The 25,096-nt window shown below is 45.0% G+C and overlaps 1 protein-coding gene across 1 annotated transcript in view; it reads right to left on the reverse strand.

Moving 5' to 3' along the window:
- The window catches only part of STAB2 (stabilin 2), a 473,152-nt gene that overhangs the window by 281,165 nt on the left and 166,891 nt on the right, over positions 1–25,096 (reverse strand). Inside the window, 3 exon segments of the mRNA XM_029599680.1 lie at positions 4,036–4,113; positions 6,396–6,510; positions 23,823–23,959. Of these exon segments, the coding sequence (XP_029455540.1) occupies positions 4,036–4,113; positions 6,396–6,510; positions 23,823–23,959 (330 nt within the window).

Raw genomic sequence — 25,096 nt, forward strand, 5'->3', positions numbered from 1 at the left:
GCCGGTGGCCCTTTGCCCTTATGTGACAGGGCAAAGGTAGCGCCGGCGCCATTTTGCTTCCTGACTCCCGACATCATGCGTGCAGGAGATCGCCCCTGGACCCCCAGGGACTTTTGGCCAGCTTGGGGGGGTTTCCTGACCCCCACAAGACTTGCCAAAAGTCCAGCAGGGGTCCGGGAGCAATCTCCTGCACGCGGGCCGTATTGCCAATCTTCAAAATGGCGCCGGCGCTACCTTTGCCCTCACTATGTCATACGGGCGATGGTCACCCGTATGACATAGTGAGGGCAAAGGTAGCGCCGGCGCCATTGGCAATACGGGGCCATATTGCCAATCTTCAAAATGGCGCCGGCACCATTTCTCAATGGAGCAGTGGCCAGAGAGCTGGAGATCGCGTCGGGACCCCCCCACTGGACCCCAGGTAATTTAAAACATTTTGGGGGGGTTCGGGAGGGTGGGGGATTTGTTTTAAAGGTTCGGGGTGGGTTTTAGGGGTTTTTTTGGAGTGCCGGTTTTCCCACGCCCTATTTAATGATACAATACAAATGCCCCTGATGATAAATCGGGGGCATTTGTATTGTATCGTGCACTCTAACGATTTTGGACGATTTTAAAATTATCTGACGATAATTTTAATCGTTCAAAAACGATTCACATCCCTATTATGTAGTGCAACTTAAAAAATTTGAATGTGAGTTTTCTGGGCCAGTCGGTCAGGATTTATCCCAACTTGACAAGGACACACAAGAAAGAAGGAGAATTTTCCTGGCTTTATGCCAGGAAGTACAAGCTTTTGGAGCATCCTTCTTATTAAGATATCCTTGTAAATGTGTAGTCAAATAAAGAGCTGAGAGTTTTATTTTCTTTATTCCAGAGCAGGTGAAGAGTTTCTTGGATACAAGGAAGTGGGCTGTTCCACTGTGTCCTCAATAGGACAAGAGTTCCTATATCATGTAAGATATAGGAACGGGTTTCATGCTATGGTCATTTCCTTTTTTTCTCTCCTCCTCTTTAGCTGGAAGGGCTAAATATGAGAGAAGATGATTTGTAATATTTTGTTTCTTTTTGAATAATGATTATTTAGTTATTTTTTACTCTTCCTTTCTTCTCTCTGATATTTGTATGCAAAGATCTTCTTTGTAATATGATTGAACCTGCTAAATAAAAAGTTTTCAAAAAGGAAAACAGAACAAGCCAAGCTTTACAGATCCATACACATAAACTACAAACTAGCAGAATATCTCACCTCTGTCACACATGCAGAGACAGATCCTCACCAAATATAGAATAGAAAGATAATAAAGTATAAATAAAAACATGAGGGAAAAGACTATAACAAGCCAGACTCCATATGCAGTGCAACAATGGAAAAACAGAAACATCACCATTCCTTATTAAACATTAAATAAAATCAAAATAAATAAACATCAATCATAATAGTAAAGCCAAACTCATAAAAAGAAGAAATATTTCAAAGCAGCTGATGACTAGAACATCCGATGATTAAAAGAATATAACATTGTTTTTTTAATTTCCCAAACATCAAGAAAATATTTCAAAACAGCAGCCATATCAAATAACATCCAATAATTAAAACTAAGGCTAACAAAAATCCCATGCTCTCCATACCTGGGAACTTTATAGATTCCAGTCACCCTGAGATTGTCATGGATTAGTCAAGGATGGGAGGTATGCATAAATATTTTCCTCTCTCATTCTTACACAAATTCCCTTATATTCTCTCTCAGACACATGATCGCTGGCTCACATGCTTTCTCTCTCACACACATATTCACTGTGTCATACACACTTTCTCTCATGCTCTCACTCTCACACATGCTCACATTCTGGTTCAGACAAATGTTCATTGACTCACTCTTGCTCACACACATGCTCATTCATTCTCTCCTATGCTCACAAATGCCTACTGGTTTAAATTGTCCTCTTGTTCAAACATATGCTTACTCGCTCACACTCATGCTCTGGAAACCCCAAGAAGCCTAACTGTATTATGCTGTACAGCAATGGAAAAACATAAACATTATCATTCCTCACAAATTATCAAGCAATAATATTTCAAAATAGCTGATGAACATCCAATAATGAGAAAAATTCACAGAAATATTTTATATTTCCCAAACAGCAAATATTTTATTTAAAACAACAAACACATGAAAAAGCACTTACAAATTTAAAATAACAGGATTAAAAAATATCCAGTTCTCCATATCTGGAATGTTTTGATTTACAGCCATCCAGAGATTGTTCTAGATTGGTGGAATGGGGGCCGCACAACCGTTATGCTCTCTCTCTTTCCCACTTACACACATATGCTTTCACACATATAGGCTCTCTCTCATACACACATATATGCTGTTACATATGCAGGCTCTCTCACTCACATATATGCTGTCACATGCACAGGCTCTCTCTCTCTCATACAGGCTCTCATGCACACAGAGGATCTCTCACTAACATAATTTTGCAGGCTGTCTCACACACACATGCAGGCTCTTTCGCTCTCATATATTCACAGGCTCTCACACTCACATACTGACTCTCTCTCACATAAACATGCACACTCTTTCATATACATGCAGGTTCTCTCTCTCACTCCCATACGCATGCAGGCTCTCTTATATACATACAGGCTCTTGCTCATATACACATGCAGGCTCTCTCACATACACATAGCAAGCTCTCTTATATACACAGGCTCTCTCACATTAATGTGCAGGGTCTCATACAAATGCAGGCTCTCATACATATGCAGGCATGCTCTGTCTTACACACACATGCAGGTTCTCTCTCTCTCTCTCTCACACACACACAGGGTCTTTCTCTCACATACACATACCCAATCTCTCTCTCATACACACAAACACACACACTCTCTATCTCCCCCTTTTTTCTGGGCATTGCCTTAGGCCCTGCCGGATTGGCAGCTGCTCCTTACTGCTGGAGGGGAGGTGGGAGGAGGCCACACTAGCTGCACTGTTCTGGTGGGGAGCAGAGGGCTGCATGCCCCGCAGGCCTCTCTTTCTTCCACAGTGGGATGGGCTCCACCATGGCTTCACCGAGCCAGTCTTTGGTCAGTGATGGGTGGACTTCATCACGGTCCTCTCCTCTGGCCATGATGGAATGGGCTCTACTGCAGACTCACTGAGCCAGTTTTCAGGCCATGAAAGATGGACTCTATCACTACCTCACAGGCCCCTCTTCTGGCCATGGTGGAATGGGATTTACCATAGACTCGCCAAGCCAATCTTCAGGCCACAATGGATGGGCTCCATTATGGTCCCGCCGAGTCTTTCTTCAAGCCAAGGCAGCCTCTTCTTTTCGCTGGCTGTGGCCAGGAAGCTGAAGAATCATGTGACTAGAGAGTCCAGCCCACCAGTTCAATCCACCCTTGTCCCCCCCCCCTGTTGCCTCCTCAAATACTTCTGTGGATGGGGTGGGTTCATTATTTATTTCAGTCTGCTTTATTTTCTGTGCTGGCACTGTCATGGTTCTGCTGCACTGCAGTATGTAGCAATACAGCCTGAAGTACAGGCTTACTCAGAACAAGAAGTAGTTTATGTCTATTATATATGATGACTGATGTGAATACAGCAAAAGGGAGGGTTATTTTCAAAAGCCATTTACCCAGGTATATATCCAGGGAAGCAGGCTGTCTGAAAATTGCTCTCAACAATGCAGGTAACTTTATCCATGGTTAAAAGCAGGTGGGATCAGAAGTGGAGTTAGGCCACGGGTGGCAACAGCATGCTTGAATTTTGTATTTTCAAAACTACACATATTGTTTTTTGGGGATAAATTATCAGCAAAAAAAGCAGGTCCAAATCTTTGTGGGTACTTTTTTTCCATAAGTAATTTTCAAAGAGAAAGCACATGCATACTTTCCCTTTGAGATTTGGTGCCAAGTCTTCAGGTAAAAGTACCTGTGGCCTATGTACCTGCCCAACCAGTTTTGAAAATTGCCCCACTGAAGAATAAGAGATTTATAGCACTTCACATCTACTTAACAATACATACCTTGTCTACTAGGTGCATAATTCCATTGGTTGCGACTAAGTCCCCAACTACAATGTTCGCACCTTCAAGAGTTACATTCTGTAAAGGCAGAATAGTATTACTAGGATTTCTTACATGATACTGTTGACTGCTAGTTAAGCTGTTTTAGAAACAAGATTTTTTTGCTTGCAGTTGACTTTATGACCTTGGAGAAGCACAGTATGGGGCAAGTGAAACACGTTTTATGCACTAAAGGGCTAATTTTAAAAGCCCTGTATGCAGAAATTCTGGGAGATATGCGCAGACCAGGACAAGCGTGCCATGCAGCTCTTCAGAGGCCTGCAGCCACGTGCATATCTCCCGATACGCGATTAACGAAGAAAGGCTGAAAAAGAGGCGGGCTGGGGGGCAGGGTCTGGGTGGTGTGTGGAAGGGGAGCAGGTGGACAGTGCCATTAGGCAGAGTCCCGCACAAGCACGCACCGGGATCCGACCGGCTCGCATAACCTGGTGTTGCTATGGACGAGTAAGTAGAAAAACAAAAAATTCTAGGGTAGTTAGTGAGATTTTAGGGGTTGGAGCTAGCTGGGTGAAAGGGAGGTAGGGGGTTTAGGAAGTTCCCTCCCAAACCGCTCCTTTACTGGAATGGACTGGGAGGCAGCTAGGGAAAAGGCCTATTACGTTGCCGTGCACATCTACTAAAATCCCCCATTTACGTGCACGGCAATATAAGATTGGGCACGCATGTGCGAGTGGGTAGGTGATTCTATAACATGCGCGTGTATACAAGCACATGTTATAAAATTGGCACGTCCATGTGCAGCAACCGCGTGCACATGGACGAACACGCGCAGGTCTTAAAATCTACCTTTTAGAATATATATGAAACGTATTTAAGTATGATAAAACTGACCAGACATTCCTTAGACATACTAGGGTCCATATCTGGCTGAGCAAGTTAGACAGGTAAAGTTATCCGGCTATCTTGGCCAAGATATTCAGTGGCATGGCCACACCACTGAATATACTTGGCTATCTAATAGTTGGCTAGATAAGTTTATCCGACTAACTTTAGACCAGTTGAATATCAGGTCTAACTTATTTGGGTAAATTAGCCCGATAAGGCTGAATATTGGCACTGATATGGATAAGTTAGCCAGATAGGTAGCTGTGCTCCAGAAAGGCCATCCTGCCCTCAACTTATCTAGACAACTTTTTTAGCTAGATAAAAAGGAGAGGCCATTGCTGTGCAGTTTCCAACATTTTTGTTTTTGAGAGAGGAGTTCACTGCTGCCTCAGAAGATGGCAGTGGGGGGTCTGCAAAGATCACTGGGTGATTTTTGACTATTTGGGAGGGGACATTTTTACAGCTTCTGGCCCTTTAAGTGATGGTGGCCCTGGCTGAAGTGGGCTGCCATCATGTGGGAAGGCCCTATGATTGTGTCATGATAAAAAAAAATAAAAATCACACCACAGTACTAACAGTTTGTCAGAAAGGGGCCAAATATAGTGGGGATGCCCCCTCCATGATATTTGACACCTCCCACGATAAACTATTGTGGTTTAGTAAATATCCCTATAAGTTTGTACCTGAGATATCAGAGAATAATGTTCTAGATTATAATTAGCTACACAGACCTAGATGGAGAGAAGCTGGCTTAGAAAATCTTGTCTTGACTAAGAAGAACAGCCAGTTAGACCTGTGCAGACCCTGCTCCACTTCTGAACAGTATCCTGCTGCCAGACTGCTATTGGAGCTTTCCCAGACATTGGCTAGTTAATCCTTATTTAACTATTGTTGTTTTTATAATCCTTTTATCATTACACCTATTTGTTGTCTGCAAATTGTATTTTTACTATTCCTTTTTCTTCTTCTTTTTTAAATAAACTTCTTAGTTTATTAGCTCTGTGCCTGATCAGTGACACATAGAAGTGAATTTCTGGATGAAGCAGTATTTTTATATTTGGTCTGTAGGTATTTTTTCTGGGAATTGTGTGAACCCTGAAATTTATAGGGTCACAGTGTGCCTAAAAAACTACCAGGGGATAGCCTGTGGGGTAGGGTACTTGCCTAGAGGCAAGCAAGAACCAAGTTGGCAGGTGGGAGATTGCTAGTGAAGAGTTATGTATGCAGATACAGGTATGGTCTGAGCAGTGCATTCAAGCTCTAAATAACTATTAGTGAGTATTAGGGATAGTGCTAAAGTATTATGTGACACTGGGTAAATGTTTTTGAACAATTGCCCCTAATTTCCTAATCATTTAGAACATCATCATCATTGCTGGACTATGATGTTTGCGCCATGTAAACACATTTTGCACAGCAAAATAGAAGCTGTAGTTATAACGTAAATTGCAATAATAGTTTACAAGTTGCATTACCCCATTCTCTCTTGTGAGATGCAAAAAATTACTCCGTAGAGAAGTTGCCAGCAAACTGGGGGAAGACACATTCTGGAGATAATCAAAGGTATAAATACCACTTAATATGTGATATCTGAAAGAAAAATACAAACAGCAGGATTGGCAGGCAAACATTAACATAGCCAGAAAGTTCACTGTGTTTTTTCATTGTCCTTTAACCCTGCATTGTTACTATCATTGTCCTATCTTCATAATGGTTGTAAACAGTGCTCTTTGATTGTTCATTCTAGCTTGATTATACCTGTTGTTGTCATTGTACATTATATCTATGACTGACTGTAATGTTTATGTAAGAACCCATAAAGAAAAAAAGAAAGAAAGAAAAAAAAAAAGGTTTCTTTTCAGGGCTAAGGAAGGAACAATGCCCTTGAAAGAAAACCCATGATTTTAATGAGTTCTGGCTACACATAAATTCCTTATCAAAACTAAATGTATTATAACAAATGTAAAATAATGACAGTTAGTCATACTGCTTCTTCAAAATCAATCTGCGTGCTTGCCACCTATAAAATTATTATGGATTTGGTTACTATGTGCACATCTATCCAAAAGTACTGCAAGATTATTCCTGGGGGAAATCTGTGCCAAAAATGTTAGGTTTCTGTCCATGGGGACCACAATTTTCAGAGCAGCCTAGCCATGTTAAAACAGATGAGCACGCCTAGCTTGCCCAATCTGAAACATTTCCCTCTCCTGGCCAGCTAAAAGCATGTGCAGGCTTCCGCAGTGCATGCATTACAGAAGATTGTGAGGAGGTATTCCCAGGGGTGAGTTTAGGTTGCAAGGGGAGGCGAGGGGAACAGTGCACATACATGACATTTTCAAAAATACGCATGATATTTTTACCCCTTCTTCTCAGCCCACACAAAATCGCAAGTGAAAATGTCATGGGTGCTTTTAACGGGCTTAGTTTATGCCTATTGTCAAAGAGAAGACACCTATATAGTTTCTCCTTATTTATTTGAAAACTATATATAACCTGCTGATCCGAAAAGCCTGTTCTCAGCAGGGTGCAACATAACATAACAGATATTTCATTATGCATTCAAAATCATAAAAAATAAAATAAAATCTATAAAAGTCATAATATAATGTGGGATTTGAAACGGATAAATAAACAGATTATAGAAGAAATCAAGAAATACCAGATGGGAATGCCTATGCAAACAAAACAGCTTTTATTTTAGACAAAAAAACCGCGAACCGCTCCAAGTCCCGCCCAAAACCAGAAGCCAGCCAACCAGCTACAGCCCGGCTGGGCTTTAAAACAAGGCTGCAGGCGCCATTTCGCTCCTGCTCAACACCGCGACCGTAGACCTGCGCGACCGGCGCCGGAGCCCCACCGGGGGAAGGTCAGGTCAGTACTCGGCCTCCCCACCCGGGGGACCCCGACGCCAGCCGCACGCTCCGAGGCCTAATCCGCCCAAAGAAACGCGGCGAAAAAAAGACAAAAAAACCGCGAACCGCTCCAAGTCCCGCCCAAAACCAGAAGCCAGCCAACCAGCTACAGCCCGGCTGGGCTTCAAATCTACACCCTGTTAGGCGTCGCGCGCCGAGCGTCGCGCGCCTAAGGAGCACGACAAAGGGGCCTGCCCCTTTGTCGTGCTCCTTCGTGTGAACCTGAGATATAACAAGAAACCACCGACACCAAACGGCTCTGCCACCCAACCCTCCACAACCGAATCACACAACGTCAGCTCCACCCAAGCATTCGTCCAGGGACTCCATTATCCAGGCTTCATTCACACATCTGCTTTTTCAACACTCCTCCAGACTGCCCAGCACCCAGCAATCATCCAGTCTCTCCAGCAATCATCCAGTCTCTCCAGCAATCATCCAGTCTCTCCAGCATACAACACCCAGCAATCATCCAGTCTCTCCAGCAATCATCCAGTCTCTCCAGCAATCATCCAGCAATCATCCAGTCTCTCTAGCAATCATCCAGACTCTCAAGCATACAGCATCCAGCAATCATCCAGACTCTCCAGCTTACAGCATCCATCCAGTCTCTCTAGCATTCATCAAGTCTCCCCTATACCTATTGCAGTATCTCTAATACCGCAACATTTTCACAACCAACTAAGCCACAATAATGCACCTCTACACCATACCCAAAATTTGGCACAAACTCAGAAAGCATACAAAACCTACAATACATCACATTGCACGAGAACAAAGGATTATACCAATAATGATATCTCCAATTACGCAATTCCTAGGACTCTCTCTGTTTACCTTAACCCTATTCAACGCACAGTCTCTTACCAAAAAAATGGACATCCTCAGTGACTCTCTCATAGAAGTTAACCCAGATATCTGTGCTATCACAGAGACATGGCTAAAACACACAGATACTGTACTCACAAATCAGCTTCCCATGCAATCCTGCGACCTATTCTCTGTCCCCAGGCCCAAAAAAAGAGGTGGAGGACTCCTCCTTGCAGCAAAAAAAGGTCTAAGTATAACCTTACAACTTACGAACACCTCCACCAAAATAGAATTCTCCCTCTTTAAATCAGAACAAATCCAACTAGCATTAGTTTACGCCCCACCAGGAACCTTAGAATTGGATCCCTCACCGCTGATCGAACTTATAGCCAAACATATAAACACAGACAAACCTGCAATAATCCTCGGAGACTTTAATTTACATGTAGATGCTACTACACAATCCATCAACTGCCAAACAGTCCTCTCCTCACTCAACCATTTGGGCTTTACGCAAATCATCAACAGTCCTACCCACAAGGCAGGCCATACTTTGGACCTTATTTTCATTAACGAACCCTTTACCATTCACACCAACCCCACTTGTTCTCCAGTTCCCTGGTCTGACCACAGAGTCATCCGCACAACCCTTAAGATCAACAACCCACCACCTCAAGTCGCTACCAAATCCACCATCCACTTCAGGAAACCATGCTCTCCAGACACACTCAGCGAAAAGATGTCCGAAGCACTAAACCAACTAGACCTTACAGACGCAATAACTGCAACCACCTCATGGATCACTATCAACAATAAAATCGCAGATCAAATCTGCCCAACTTCAACCAAAACCATACAACCCACATTAGACAATAGAAAACCCTGGTTTACCCCAGAACTTAAATCACTAAAGCAATCGCTAAGAAAAAATGAACAAAGCTGGAGAAAAAACCCAACCACTTCGACACATGCCATCTACAAATCCCTCCTCAACACTTACAGGAATACTATCCTTAGAACAAAGAGAGAATTCTACGCAAAAAAAATACACAACTTCATTTTCGACTCAAAGGCTCTTTTCTCATATGTCTCCTCTCTAACCAAACCATCTCCTCCCACCATCCCAGACCACCAAGCTCTCAACAAAGCAAACGAACTCGCCGACTACTTTAAGACAAAAATCACCAACCTTACACATTCAATCACAACCAACAGCTCCACCCAAACATACCACCTAACAGCCCTGCCGCAACAAAACACATGCCTGGACTCATTCGAGCTCACTTCTTCACTGGAGATAGAAAATACACTCAAGAAACTCAAACCATCCTCCCATCCATCAGACCCATTACCAACTAATCTCCTCATAGCCATACCAAACACCATCTCAAAACCAATGGCAGAAATTATTAACTCATCCCTTTCTCAAGGTCTAGTTCCCAACCAGTTAAAATTGGCAATCCTCAAACCACTACTAAAAAAACCAAACGCCTCTCCATCGGACCCAGCTAACTTTCGACCTATCGCTAACTTACCACTCATTGCCAAACTGATGGAGAAAATTGTCAACAAGCAACTGTCAGAATACCTGGAAGATCATAATATTCTATCCCCGGCTCAATATGGTTTCCGAAAACGCCTAAACACCGAATCTCTATTACTATCTCTCACTGACACCATCCTCATTAACCTGGAGAAAAAACAATCGTACCTGCTTGTTCTTCTTGATCTTTCTGCTGCGTTTGACACGGTAAAACACACGATACTTATAGACCAACTTGCCAATATAGGGATCAAAGGCACAGCTCTAAGATGGTTCCAGTCCTTCTTAAGCAACAGATTCTACAAAGTTAGAACAAACAACAAAGAATCGCATCCAGTCCTCACAGATCTAGGAGTCCCACAAGGTTCCTCACTTTCACCCACCCTCTTCAATATCTACCTCCTCCCTCTCTGCCACCTACTCTCAAACCTCAAGCTTACACACTACCTCTATGCAGACGACATACAAATCCTTCTCCTGATCTCAGAATCCCTTGAAAAAACCATCACATACTGGAACGAATGCCTACAGCCGATTAAAAACATCCTCTCAAACCTCAACCTAATATTGAATGACAATAAAACCGAAATGCTCATTGTCTCCCAGGATCCCCTTACAATCTCATCAAACCTCTCTCATAACTCAAATAGCAAGTTCTCACCCGACGTCAGAGACCTTGGAGCCTGGCTAGACAACCATCTAAACCTAAAAAAGTTCGTAAACACTACCACTAAGGACTGCTTTTACAAACTGCAAGTCCTTAAAAAACTTAAACCCCTCCTCTACTTCTCGGACTTCAGGCTTGTACTGCAATCCATCATACTATCAAAGCTCGACTATTGCAACTCCCTTCTGCTAGGTCTACCCTTCAACACCATCAAACCATTACAGATGGTACAGAATTCCGCTGCTAGAATCCTCACAAGTTCTAACAAAAAAGACCATATCACCCCAATCCTTCATAACTTACATTGGCTTCCCATCAAATATAGGATACTCTATAAGATACTCACAATAGTACACAAAGCAATATACAATCTGGCTCCTATCATGCTAAGCACTCAACTTCAACCGCATACATCTTCCAGACCAATTAGAAGCGCATACAAAGGAACACTGCATGTCCCACAAGTAAAATCAGCATTGAGCAAACGAGCATTATCTTCAGCTGGACCCCACCAGTGGAACGCTCTCCCCCCAGATCTAAGACTAGAACCCAGTCATCAAGAGTTCAAAAAAAGACTGAAGACCTGGCTTTTCCAACAAGCCTTCCCAGATTCTCAATGATACTTAGACAAGAGGACTTCCTAAATAATAGTATCCCTAAATTATCGACATCTCACCAATTCCTACTATCAGGACTCCACAACTGCTCAATCAATTTTTGAATCCATAAGTTCACTATATTACTCTTATTGTATCTATATGGTAGATTTGACAGGTCATCTCTACTACGTTAAATAGTTAAATTGTATGTACATATTATATTATATTTATTATTACTATGTTAAATTGACATCCGGTTTTATTGTTCCTTATGTTCTACAGTTCTATGTAAAGCCCCCATCCGCTGTTGGGCAGTTCATCATTTTATGTAAACCGGAGTGATTTGTAATTCCCACAAGAACTTCGGTATATAAAAATTAAAAATAAATAAATAAAATAAAATAAATAAATAAAATAAATTTATTTTACTTTGAATACCAGCATAAAGTGTGCTCGCGAAAAGCACCTTCATGCTTTGAAACTACATGGACTTTTTGAAAAATTCTCTTGATATTTTACAATATTGCAAAATTCTGCACTTTTTATTTGTCAAAATAATGTCATATGAGTAATAATTTAAACTGAAATACTGAAAACAGTTTTTATACAAAGATGTAGAATTCCCCACAGGATTAATGTTATAGAACATCGGAATCAGGGCTGATGGCTTTCAGGGATTTTACCCTGGCAATCCAGGGAACACAAGGGAGCTCTGAGCTGTAGGCAGTGCAGATTCTTTCAAATGCTAATACCTGTGGCAACACAGTGGTGTCCATAGTTGTTAGAAATGCCAGCGGTTCAAATATACTTCTGCTGCCCATAGCTCCTCTCATGCTCCAAATTAAAATCCCTGTAAACCAGAAGGCAGTAGACCATTCTTCCTTTCACACGAGGTCATTTCCCCCCACACACTCTTCCTCCCCACCAGTACTCTCTCTCTCCCTCAACCCCGACTTGTATCTCCCTCCAACATGTTCTCTCCCCCCATCACATCCCAATCAGTCTCCACCCTACACGCTTTTCCCATCAGCCAGCCTCCATTGGCCTGTCCCCATCCTGACCCCCTCCAAGTCTGACAGCTGTTGCATTCCATTTCTGCGCAGGTCTCAGTAAGTTTGAGCCACATGATGCACGAACGCACGCGCTGCTCAAACAAATTCATGGTCTCATGAGAACAACTCAACAGTTTGGGAAGATGAGAGGGGAGGTAGAATTGTCAGACTGGCGGTGACTGACTTAGATGGTGATTGTAAGCTCTATAGAGCAGGAACTGTCCCTTATGGGATTTTCAAATGGTTATGCACGTATATTACGTGCGTAATCCCGAAAACCCGCTCCTGCGTGCGCCGAGCCTATTTTGCATAGGCCCGGCGACGCGCGCAAGCCCTGGGACGTGCTTATGTCCCGGGGCTTGAAAAAAGGGGTGGGGAGTGGGCGGGGTGGAGCGGGGGCAGGACCGCGGCCACCAGCACAGCGGTCGTGCCGGGCGATCGCGCGCCAGCACTTGGCCGGCGCGCACAACCTACACCTGCCCAAAGGCAGGCACAACTTATTTAACAAAGGTAAGGGGTTTTTTTTTAGATGGTGCTGGGGGGCGGGTTAGGTAGGGGAAGGGAGGGGAAGGCAGAAGGAAAGTTCCCTCCGAGGCCGCTCCGATTTCGGAGCGGCCTCGGAGGGAACGGGGAAAGCCATCGGGGCTCCCCTAGGCTCGGCATGCGCAAGGCGCACAAGTGTGCATCCCCTTGCGCGTGCCGACCCCGGATTTTATAACATGCGCGCGGCTGCGCACGCATGTTATAAAATCGGGCGTAGATCTTAAAATTCGGCCCTATGTGTATTAGTACAACACTGCATACATTTAGGAGCGCTATAGAAATAAGTAATAGTCAAGGTTATAGAAAGTGGTGTGTGTGGGCCAAGGACCCCAACAGGGACCACCCAAATTCCACAGGAGAAGTGAAAATTCTATGCAGGAGGAGAATCCTGCCCACACTGAGGATAACAACTGCACGCGGAAGCACATACGTTTATATACGGGCGCACATAGTTTTACCATAGTGGCTTATAATCCACGTATGATATATATGTATTTTATAAAACACATCTATCTCTTATGTGTGAATACATGCACTGCATTGAAACACATATATCAATGCATTGAACATGCATACTTTTCCTACTTTTACATGTGAAAGTAAAATAGTACTGTGAAGGAGTGGCCCTCCTTAACCTGTGCGGGACCAGACTAGATGCCTGGTCCATCTTAAATTCCCACAGAGGGAAAGATCTCTATGGGCGAGACCCTGCTGGGCAGGAAGAGTTCTGTGGGCGGGACTCTGCTGGGGATGATAAGAGTCAGAGTTCAGCTGGGATTAGGAGGCTCCCCCATCTCTAGGAGAAGGCAGCTCCTATATACATTTCTATTCTTACTAAAACTGTGAGCACTGCTGCTAGCATGTAGGCACTAGGGATGTGCAGAGGGTCCGCATACATTACATTCGGTATTCGTATTCGTGGGGGGGCAGATACGTTGCATTCGGCAAGGGGGGGCCCCGATCCATTCATGCGTTCCATTCTTATTTGTTTCCCAGCTAAAATGTAATTAACTACACCCCCACCCTCCTGACCCCCCCAAGACTTGCCAAAACTCCCTGGTGGTCCAGCGGGGGTCCGGCAGCCATCTACTGCACTCATGCTGTTGGCTGCCAGTATTCAAAATGGTGCCGATAGCCTTTGATCTTACTATGTCACAGGGGCTACCGGTGCCATTGGTCGGCCCCTGTCACATGGTAGGAGCAATGGACGGCCGGCGCCATCTTGTGCTCCTACCATGTGACAGGGGCCAACCAATGGCACCAGTAGCCCCTGTGACATAGTAAGGGCAAAGGCTATCGGTGCCATTTTGAATACTGGCAGCCGACGGCCCGAGTATAGTAAATGGCTCCCGGACCCCTGCTGGACCACTAGGGAGTTTTGGTAAATCTTGGGGGGGACTCCCGACCAAACGTCCCTGGTGGTCCAGCGGGGGTCCTGGAGCCATCTCCTGCACTCACGCCGTCAGCTGCCAGTATTCAAAATGGTGCCGATAGCCCCTGAGACATAGTAAGGGCAAAGGCTATCGGCGCCATTTTGATTACTAGCAGCCGACGGCCCGAGTGCAAGAGATCGCTCCCGGACCCCCGCTGGACCACCAGGGACTTTTGGAAAGTCTTATGGAGGTCAGGAGGGTCCCCCAAGACTTTCCAAAAGTCCCTGGTGGTCCAGCGGAGATCCGGGAGCGATCTCCTGCAGTCGGGCCGTCGGCTGCCGGTATTCAAAATGGCGCCAATAGCCCCTGTGACATAGTCAGGGCAAAGGCTATCGGTGCCATTTTGATTACTAGCAGCCGACGGCCCGAGTGCAAGAGATCGCTCCCGGACCCCCGCTGGACCACCAGGGACTTTTGGAAAGTCTTATGGAGGTCAGGAGGGTCCCCCAAGACTTTCCAAAAGTCCCTGGTGGTCCAGCGGAGATCCGGGAGCGATCTCCTGCAGTCGGGCCGTCGGCTGCCGGTATTCAAAATGGCGCCAATAGCCCCTGTGACATAGTCAGGGCAAAGGCTATCGGCGCCATTTTGATTACTGGCAGCCGATGGCCTGAGTGCAGGAGATCGCTCCCGGACCCCCGCTGGACCACCAGGGACTTTTGGCAAGTCTTGGGTGCCGATAGCCTTTGCCCTTACTATGTCACAGGGGCTATCGGTGCCAATTTGAATACCGGCAGCTGACGGCGTGAGTGCAATAGATGGCTCCTGGACCCTCGCTGGACCACCAGGAAGTTTTGGTAAGTCTTGGGGGGGGTCAGGAGGGTGGGGGTTTTGTTTAAATTCACTCAATTAGATGGCCAAATAATTCGGTGAAGATTCATTGTATTCGTGGGAATCACGATATGTTTCGTTTCCCCACGAATACAACGAATATGGCCTTATACGTTGCAGATTGCCAATACGTTGCAAATGAATGCACACCCCTAGTAGGCACTTTACATTCATTGCATGCTAAGAAGTGTGAATAAAGTTATAATCTGTTAAGAAAAGGTTGGAGTCAGCGAAGTTTCTGCCTTTAGCTTAATAAAGTTGCTTGACATCCCTATATGGTATCAGTTTGGGGATTTCTCTCTAAGCTGAGCACAGAAAGAAACTCATATCTTCAAGGGGAGGAACAGAGTGAAGAAAAGAAAGTTTGTTGTGCGTATATGGGCTGCCAAAGAAGCCATTTTGGGAGGCACAGCATTGCTGCAAAGCTTGCACACAGAGCACTATGAAGAGTTTTTAAAGGATGTGGCTCAGGGAACACACAGGGAACACTGAGAACTGAGCAAGAGGACATGTGGCTCTAAACAGGGTACAGAGCACAGGCATGCGCAGAGCAATGAGGACTTTAAAAGTCTGTGGCTCAGGGGAGCACAAAAGCCAAACACTGCTCCAAAGAAGCAATTTGGTACAGAAGCAGTGCTACTAGCCACAGATAGACACTGAGTAGTTTAAAAGCCTGAGGCTCAGGGGAGCACAGAATTTAAATGCTGAAAATCTGTGTTTTAATGCAGGGAAGAGTCATCTGGGGCCTGAAAGTAAAAGTAGGTTTAAATGTAGCATTGCAAATAAAGGGGTCACGTCTGCTTGCCAAGGCAGAGCTATAAATGAGTTAGTGCTGGTGAAGCAGATGCTGGTGAAACAGGATTCCCCCCCCCCCCCCTTTTTTTTAACCTTTTCACAGAAGAAAAAAAAGAGGAAACATTTGTGCAGAGAGACTGTCTTGAACAGAGTGTGGCCTGCAGATAAAGCTGCCAGAGTTGCTGTGTGTTTGAGCAGGACGGGCCTTCCAGCAGCAAGCGAGTTGCTCTTTACTAAAGGAATGTAGCTACCAGAGACACCGAACAAAGCCTAAAGCAGAGCCAGTGAGGGCACTGTAGGACAGGTGTCAGAAGAAAAGTCACAGTGCTTAAAGCCTGTGGCAGGGGTATAGAAAACCTGGAGTGGAGCAAGTGAATACCCTGCAGGAACATAAGAACATGCCATACTGGGTCAGACCAAGGGTCCATCAAGCCCAGCATCCTGTTTCCAACAGTGGCCAATCCAGGCCATAAGAACCTGGCAAGTACCCAAAAACTAAGGGCCGGATTTTAAAAGGGTTACGCGCGTAACCCTTTTAAAAGGCCCCTGTGCGCGCCGAGCCTATATTGCATAGGCTTCTGGCGCGCGCAAAGCCCCGGGATGCGCGTAAGTCCCGGGGCTTTCTTGGGGTGGGTGTGTTGGGGGGCGTGACGCGGTCGGCGCATCATCGGGGGATGTGTCGGGGGGGCGTGACGCGGTTGGCACATCATCCGGGGGCGGTGCCACGGGCGTGGTTTTGGCCCGGGGGCGTTCTGGGGGCGTGGCCGCGGCCACCGGACCAGCACCCAGATGGAACATGGCTTGCGGCAGCCGGCCCGGCGGGTGCAAAGTTACACCTGCCTCGAGCAGGCGTAACTTGTGCGACAGAGGTTGGGGGGGGTAGGTGGGGGGAGGCGGAAAGAAAGTTCCCTCCGAGGCTGCTCCGCTTTCGGAGCGGCCTCGGAGGGAACGGGCAGCGCGCACAGGGCTCGGCGCGCGCAAGTTGTACAAATGTGCACCCCCTTGCGCGCGCCGACCCCGGATTTTATAAGATACGCGCGTATCTTATAAAATCCAGCGTACTTTTGTTCGCGCCTGGTGCGCGAATAAAAGTACGCGCGCGCGCTGTGTTTTAAAATGTACCCTAGCGCCTATTCCATGTTACCGTTGCTAGTAATAGCGGTGATTATTATCTAAGTCAACTTAATTAATAGCAGGTAATGGACTTCTCCTCCAAGAACTTGTCCAATCCTTTTTTAAACACAGCTACACTAACTGCACTAACCCCATCCTCTGGCAACAAATTCCAGAGTTTAATTGTGCGTCGAGTGAAGAACTTTCTCCGATTAGTTTTAAATGTGCCCCATGCTAACTTCATGGAGTACCCCCTAGACTTTCTATTATCTGAAAGAGTAAAAAACCGATTCACATCTACCCGCTCTAGACCTCTCATGATTTTAAACACCTCTATCATATCCCCCCTCAGCCATCTCTTCTCCAAGCTGAAAAGTCCTAACCTTTTTAGTCTTTCCTCATAGGGGAGCTGTTCCATTCCCTTTATCATTTTGGTCGCCCTTCTCTGTACCTTCTCCATCACAATTATATCTTTTTTGAGATGTGGCAACCAGAATTGTACACAGTATTCAAGGTGCGGTCTCACCATGGAGCGATACAGAGGCATAAAGACATTTTCTGTTTTATTCACCATTCCCTTTCTAATAATTCCCAACATTCTGTTTGCTTTTCTGACTGCAGCAGCACACTGAACCGTCGATTTCATTGTGTTATCCACTATGACGCCTAGATCTCTTTCTTGGGTAGTAGCACCTAATATGGAACCTAACATTGTGTAACTATAGCATGGGTTATTTTTCCCTATATGCATCACCTTGCACTTGTCCACATTAAATTTCATCTGCCATTTGGATGCCCAATTTTCCAGCCTCACAAGGTCTTCCTGAAATTTATCACAATCTGTTTGTGATTTAACTACTCTGAACAATTTTGGATCATCTGCAAATTTGATTACCTCACTTGTCGTATTTCTTTCCAGATCATTTATTTATTTGTTTATTTATTTATTTACTTAGTAAGCTTTTATATACCGACGAATGTTGGGAACATCTCATCGGTTCACATAAAACATAACCATAGCTAAACGAGCTTTACAGAGAACAAGGAACAATGGGCATAATATAGAAAAACAGCGAGCAATGTAAAATAAACATATAAGGGGGGAACCACTTAACAGGATAATGGAGTAAGAGCAAAGGATATGTACATGAACTCATTAATAACTAATTACAGGGAGGATGTCTAGTAACATAGCTAATTAAATCACTAAATATGGTTAGGGCAAACAAGAGGCAGAATACAGATACTCACAAAAATAACTATTTACATGTTTGCAGTCTAATTACATAGCTAATTAAGTAATAAACTAGAGCAGAATAGGAGGAGGAAAGGGGGCTAGAGGGGGCGGGAAGGTTATTCAGGGAATGCTTGCCTAAATAGGCAGGTTTTCAGATTCTGCTTAAATTTTTTTGGGCAGGGTTCCTACCGTAGGTTGGGAGGGAGTTTGTTCCATAGAGCGGGTCCAGCTAAGGATATAGCCCAAGCTTTAGTGGAGCCAAGTTTAGATTGTTTAGGTGAGGGAATGTTGAGGGTGGCTCTGTGTTGTTGCCTTATTGGTCTGTTTGAATTGTGAAAGGTGAGGTGTTCCGAGAACCAGTGCATGTTTTGATTGTGGAGAGCTTTATGGATGAGAGTGAGTGTTTTATATGTAATTCTTTCAGCAACAGGTAACCAGTGCAGATTTTTTAGAACAGGGGTAATGTGGTCGTTTTTGTGTGTGTTTGTGAGGATGCGTGCAGCTGCATTTTGGATTAATTGTAAAGGCAGTAGTGTGCTTTTGGGTAAACCTAGTAGTAAGGCATTGCAGTAGTCGATTTTGGATAGGATAAAAGCTTGAAATTGGTGTGAAAGTCACTAAGGTGCAGTAGGGGTTTAATTATTTTGAGGGAGTGGAGTTTGAAATAACAGGCTCTAAGCGTGTCGTTGATGTGTTTTTTGAAGGAAAGCTGGTTGTCAATAGTAATGCCAAGACTGCGTACCTGTTGGTTGTATATTGAAAAGTAAGGGTCCCAATACAGATCCCTGAGGCACTCCACTGCCCACACCCTTCCACTGAGAAAATTGTCCATTTAATTCTACTCTCTGTTTCCTGTCTTTTAGCCAGCTTGTAATCCACGAAAGGACATCGCCACCTATCCCATGACTTTTTATTTTTCCTCCAATTGCATAATTCTTTTTGACTGGAGAGAAGCATCGTGAGAAGAATGAGCAGGGATGGAGGACATTGGTATCGCTGTATTGGCTCAGTACTGCTCCCATGCCGACGTCAGAAGCATCAACCTTGATGATGAATGGACGACAAGGATCAGGGTGGCGAAGACAAGGTGTTTTTTGGAACGCCTCTTTGAGACTACTGAGATGGATTAGCTCCTTTTCTGTTTATGGCCGTGAGTGGTGCTATTAAGGTGGAATAATGTTTGATGAAGCCGAGAAAACTGCGTAAAGCCTTCAACCCCATAGGTTGAGGCCAATCTTTAATGCTTTTCATCTTTTGGGGATTCATCTGAAAGCCATCTTTGGACACAATGTACCACAGAAAGGGCACAGACTCCTGATGAAAAGCACACTTCTCGAGCTTCGCATAGAGATGGTTGTCTCGTAGTCTTTGAAGTACTTTTACCACATCTGCCTGATGTGTTTGAGGATCTGGAGAGAAGATCAGGATGTCATCTAAATACACCACTACGCACTGGTAAAGTAAGTCTCGCAGTATTTCGTTCATCATATTCTGAAACACCGCTGGTGCATTGCACAAGCCAAAGGGCATGACTAAGTACTCAAAATGTCCATCACGGGTATTAAAGGCTGTTTTACATTCATCCCCGGAATGGATTCGGACCAGGTTGTAGGCCCCTTTTAAATCCAAATTGGTAAAGATCTTGGCCCCCTGGAGTCGGTCAAACAATTCGGTTATCAGCGGTACAGGGTAACGATCTTTGATGGTAATTTCGTTCAGTCCTATGTAATCAATACAACGGCGAAGGGAACCATTCTTCTTTCAAACAAAAAAGAGCCCCGTGCCTGCCAGGGACTTAGAGGGCCTAATGAAGCCCTTTGCAGGTTTTCTTGGATATAGGCCGACATGGCCTCAGTCTCAGATAACGAGAGGGGGTAAACCTTTCCCTTGGGAGGTTCCGAGTTAGGCTTGAGGTTTATCGCACAATCAAATGTTCTGTGTGGAGGTAGAACGTCCACAGCTTGCTTGGAGAAGACATCCTGAAAAGACCCGTATTACGGTGGTCGGCCAGGTAGCGATAGAGTGGTTGACATACATGGTAAAGGAGTGACTCTTGAAAGACACTGGTCATGGCATCCAGAACCCCACTGTGAGAGCTCCATGGTAGTCCAGTTGAATTGAGGTGTGTGTTCCTGCAGCCAGGGTAAGCTGAGCACCATGGGGTGAATGGCTTTCTCAAGGACCAGGAAGGAGATGGTCTCGGAGTGTAAGGCCCCCGTGTGAAAGCATATGGGCTGAGTGATCAGGGAGACCTCTCCAGGTAGTGGTTCACCATGTATGGATGACAGCAGGAGTGGAATAGCCATCGGAGTAGTGGGAATTCGCAGGTGTTCTACTAGCCTTTTTAGAATAAAATTTCCTCCGGCACCTGAATCTACAAGTGCGAGTGTCTGGAACTCAAGGCTCCCAGAGACGAGAGAGACAGGGAGTGATAATGGAGGAGAGGGTGTAGTCAGACCTAGGAAGAGTCCTCCAGCGGATCCTAGGTCTGCAAGTTTCCCGGACAGATAGGACAAGTCTGGACAGCATGGACGGATTGGCCACAGTAGATACAGAGGCCCATGCATTTGCGAAACTGTCTCTCCTTTGGGGTTAAATGGCTGCGGCCTAACTGCATGGGTTCGTCCTCTTCACTAGGTGCAAAAGGTTGGGTAGAAGCCATATGCATGACTCTGGGGCGGTTACTTCCCGAGGTGTGTTTCTTGGGGCTCTTGGTCTCCTGGGTCCGGTCACATATCCGGCGATCAATTCTCCCAGCTAAATCAATGAGAGATTCCAGGGTATCTGGCAAGTCACGAGCCGCTAGTTCATTTTTTATACAGGAGTTGAGGCCCTCCAGGAATATAGACATAGACATCCCAAATCCCAGTGAAGTTCAGATGATAAAGTTTTAAATTCAATAACGTAAGGGCTTGCTTCCTTGTAGAAGGTGTAGAAAAGTAGACCCTGCAATGGTCTGACAAGCTGGATTGTCAAACACAGACTTGAACAGGTTTAAGAAACAAGGCAGGTCACTTAGAACAGGGTCATTGTGTTCCCAGAGAGGTGAAGCCCAGGCCAGGGCTCTTCCATCGAGCAGCGATAGGATATAGGTAGTCTTGGAAACAGCGTTGGGAAAATAATTTGGTTGCAACGAACTGATTAATAAAGCCCCTACACAGCAGGGCATCTCCAGAGAAGCAGGTAGTAGCTAGTAGTGGCACAAAGGTGCGAACAGCAACCACTTGAGGAGTGGATTCTTTCCCCGGCACCGGTGTGTTCAGTCGGGCATTCAACTGGTTAAAGGCGATGGCTAGTGTCTTTCTGTTGCTTGGCAATCTGCTGGGCCAGGCCAGGAATGGCCTGTAAGGCTGAGAGCTGAGCCGGGCCCATAGAGTTAGCAATCTATTGTGTTTGAGACATTGAGTCATGGGCCCCTGGTCGCTGCAAGAGATGGCTCCTCCCACAGGGCAGAGCCCTGTGAGGACTTGCAGCAATAGGCTAGCTCTAGCAGAAATGGAGACAGCAGACAGTAAGTCTTTATTATATAGCAGGAGTGTTGATAACCCGAGGAGCGGGGCTGTGATCCAAACCAGAGGAGAGGGAACTCTGATGGTGTAGTCCAGTCTGTCCACTGCAGCATAAGTTTAGAGTCTCCCCAGGTCCCGGAAGGGAGAGGGGTCCAATAGTGGTCCGCAGAGTGGGGTAGGCTGAGAACCCGGGCACAGATGATATGCCAGTGAGGTAGATGCGGTAGTGGTCCACGATGCGGGGTAGGCCGAGAATCTAATGCATAAGGGTGAGACAAGGCAGAGACAGATTCAAGAGCTGAAGTACTGACTCAGGCTTGAATCTGTAGAAGAGAAAGCCCCGAGGGCAGAGGTCCAGGACGGAGCAAGGTCCCCAAGGAGTGGATACCTAGGAGTCCAGGCAGGAAGCTGGTAACCCCGAAGGGTAGGCAAAGAGCGAGGTAAGGCCCCCGAGGAACGGGTACCTTAAGTGTCTTTGCTGGAAGCTGATAGCCCCGAAGGGTAGGCAGGAGTGAAGCAAGGCCCCTGAAGAGTGGGTACCTAAGTTGTTCCGGAGCGAGAGACACAGAGCAGAGGCGTCTGCTCACAGGCAGAGATCAGCAGGGAGATTCCTTGCTAACTCGTAGCTGGAATGGAGAGGGGAGCTTACATACCCGGAGGTAGTGACGCCATGTGGTGGGGATGCCCCGAGGTTCCCGCCAAGACATATTCAAAAGGAGAGGCAAAGCGCGCGCGCGCATTCCTTAGGTGACCTCAGAGGGAAAATGGTGAATGCAATCGCCCATGCCAGTCCGGAGATGCCGGAGAGGTCGGCGAGGAGCGGAGGAGGCAGCCATCTTGCCTAAAGAAGAGGAAAAAGGAAGAAGAGAGGTGAGACAGAGAGGGCGCAGCCATCTGCAACCGACAGGCGCAACAGCGTGCACTAAGTCCTGTTAGCTCGCACTAACTTTGAAATTAGGAAAACTAATTAGTGCGTACGAACTCCGAAATTAGGAAAACTAGTTACTGTGCACTAACGGAACTGAGTGCATACTAACTCCAAAATTAGGGAAACCCGAAATACACACCACCCGAACCATTTTAAAAACAAAATCAAACAGATAATGACCTGAAATGAAAATGACACGAAAAAAAATCCGTGCACAAAATGTAAACATGACTGGGACTGGCAGTTTATGTTAACTGGTGATGCCCTCATATGACATGAAACCAGTACAGAGGAAATACTAACTTTGCCTCTTCTTGACAGCCCTTTTCTCTGTTTGTTGATTATATAAATATATATATTTTTTCTGTATTTATCTATATGTGTGTATGTATCTATCTATCTATATATTTGTTCTCTGAGATAGGTAAGGAGCATCTATCTTGAATCTCCATGATAAACATCAAGAATCATTAATATGAACTCTTAAGTGCTTAAATGACAGCTTTAAACACTATTCAAATTCCTTCTAATAATAAAAACTGATGTGTCCCATTTTTTCAACTATTTAGCTTCAAATATGTGATGAATGCATTATTCTGCCATAATGTATATGAGCTGGAATGATATGCTCAGCAAGATATTTCAGATAAACTTCTATTTTATATCTAGTTTAATACATTTTTTAAATTTTTTGATAAAGTTGATATAATACATTTTCAAAATCAAAGGCATTCTATTCTTTGAATAAATGTACATACCAGTACAGCCAAACATTTTGCAAGTAAGTCTGCCAAGTATTTTTAGTAGAAGGAAGTAAAAAATGCCCTGGGAACATAGCCTGTCAATTGTAGTCTCGATTGATGTTTATTATCCAAAATAGTATATTATTTTATGAAATAAATAAAATACCAGGAATCAAACACTACTTACTTTACTAGAGTTTCAATGTTATTTTTAGTTATCCAAAAGTCTTTGCTATCTTGGTCCATGCTCTCAAAAGCTCGAAGTGAGGGCACAAGGACGGTTATATTTGAAGCTTCCGACAGCATCGTATTGATGGCTGCATCCTGTGTTGTAAAGAAGATAAGAGGTATTACCACCATGTTGCATCATATTGAGTTTGCACAGTCTGCGACATGCCTCCTTTTGTATTGCCTCCTTTCTAAAAATATTAGATCACTGCCTTGGGTGAAAGTTTCTTTCAAAAAGGCGGTTAGTAAATTCTAATAAATAAAACAAATCTCAATGCAGTGAATATGAGATGTTCAGACAAAAAGCAATCAAAGGTGAGAAAAGTATTGGAAAAGGAGGAAAGATTTACAGGGAAGTGATGGATGAGAGGGGATGTGATAGAGATTTATACAATAGCCTAGGGAACGGTTATTTACCCTTTCAAACAGTACAAGGATGTGGGGACGCTCCATGAAACTAGCAGGTAGCAGATTTAAAAGAAATTGGCAAAAGTATTTTTTTCACTCAATGCACAGACAAGCTGTGGAATTTGTTGCTGGAGGATGTGATTAAAGCATCTAGCCTATCTGGTTTTTAAAAGGGAGGTTTGGACAAGTTCCTGGAGGAAAAGTCCATAACCAATTATTAGCTGGGTGGACTTAGGGAAAGCCACAGCTTATCCCTGGATCTGCTGTTTAGGATCTGTCAGTTATTTTCTGATGACCCAGGCTGGCCACTGTCGGAGACAGGATACTGGGCGTGATGGACCTTTAGTCTGACCCAGCATGGGAATTCTTACGTTCTTAGTCACGGACAACCAAGTACAGCTTCAGTTGGATCCTAATTTCTAAACTAGTCCCATTCTGACAAAATGTCTCAATTTGTAGTCCCAGATGAGATGTTTCATTAAAACATTACCAATTAATCATCTCTGTTTAATACACATAGGACCAGATTTTTAAACCTATGCGCGGGCATAGATTTGTGTGCGCAACCCGGCGCGCACAAATCTACGCCCGATTTTAAAACATGTGTGCGCTGCCGCGCGCATGTTATAAAACTCGGGTTCGGCGCGCACAAGGGGGTGCACACTTATGCACCTTGAGCACGCCAAGCCCTAGGGGAGCCCCGATGGCTTTCCCTGTTCCCTCCGCGCCCCCCCCCCCCACCTTCCCCTCCCTTCCCCTACCTAACCCGCCCCCCAGCCCTATCTAAAACCCCCCTGACCTTTGTTGGCGAAGTTGCGCCTGCCT

Source organism: Rhinatrema bivittatum, chromosome 4 (assembly GCF_901001135.1).
Source record: "Rhinatrema bivittatum chromosome 4, aRhiBiv1.1, whole genome shotgun sequence".
NCBI lineage: Eukaryota > Metazoa > Chordata > Amphibia > Gymnophiona > Rhinatrematidae > Rhinatrema > Rhinatrema bivittatum.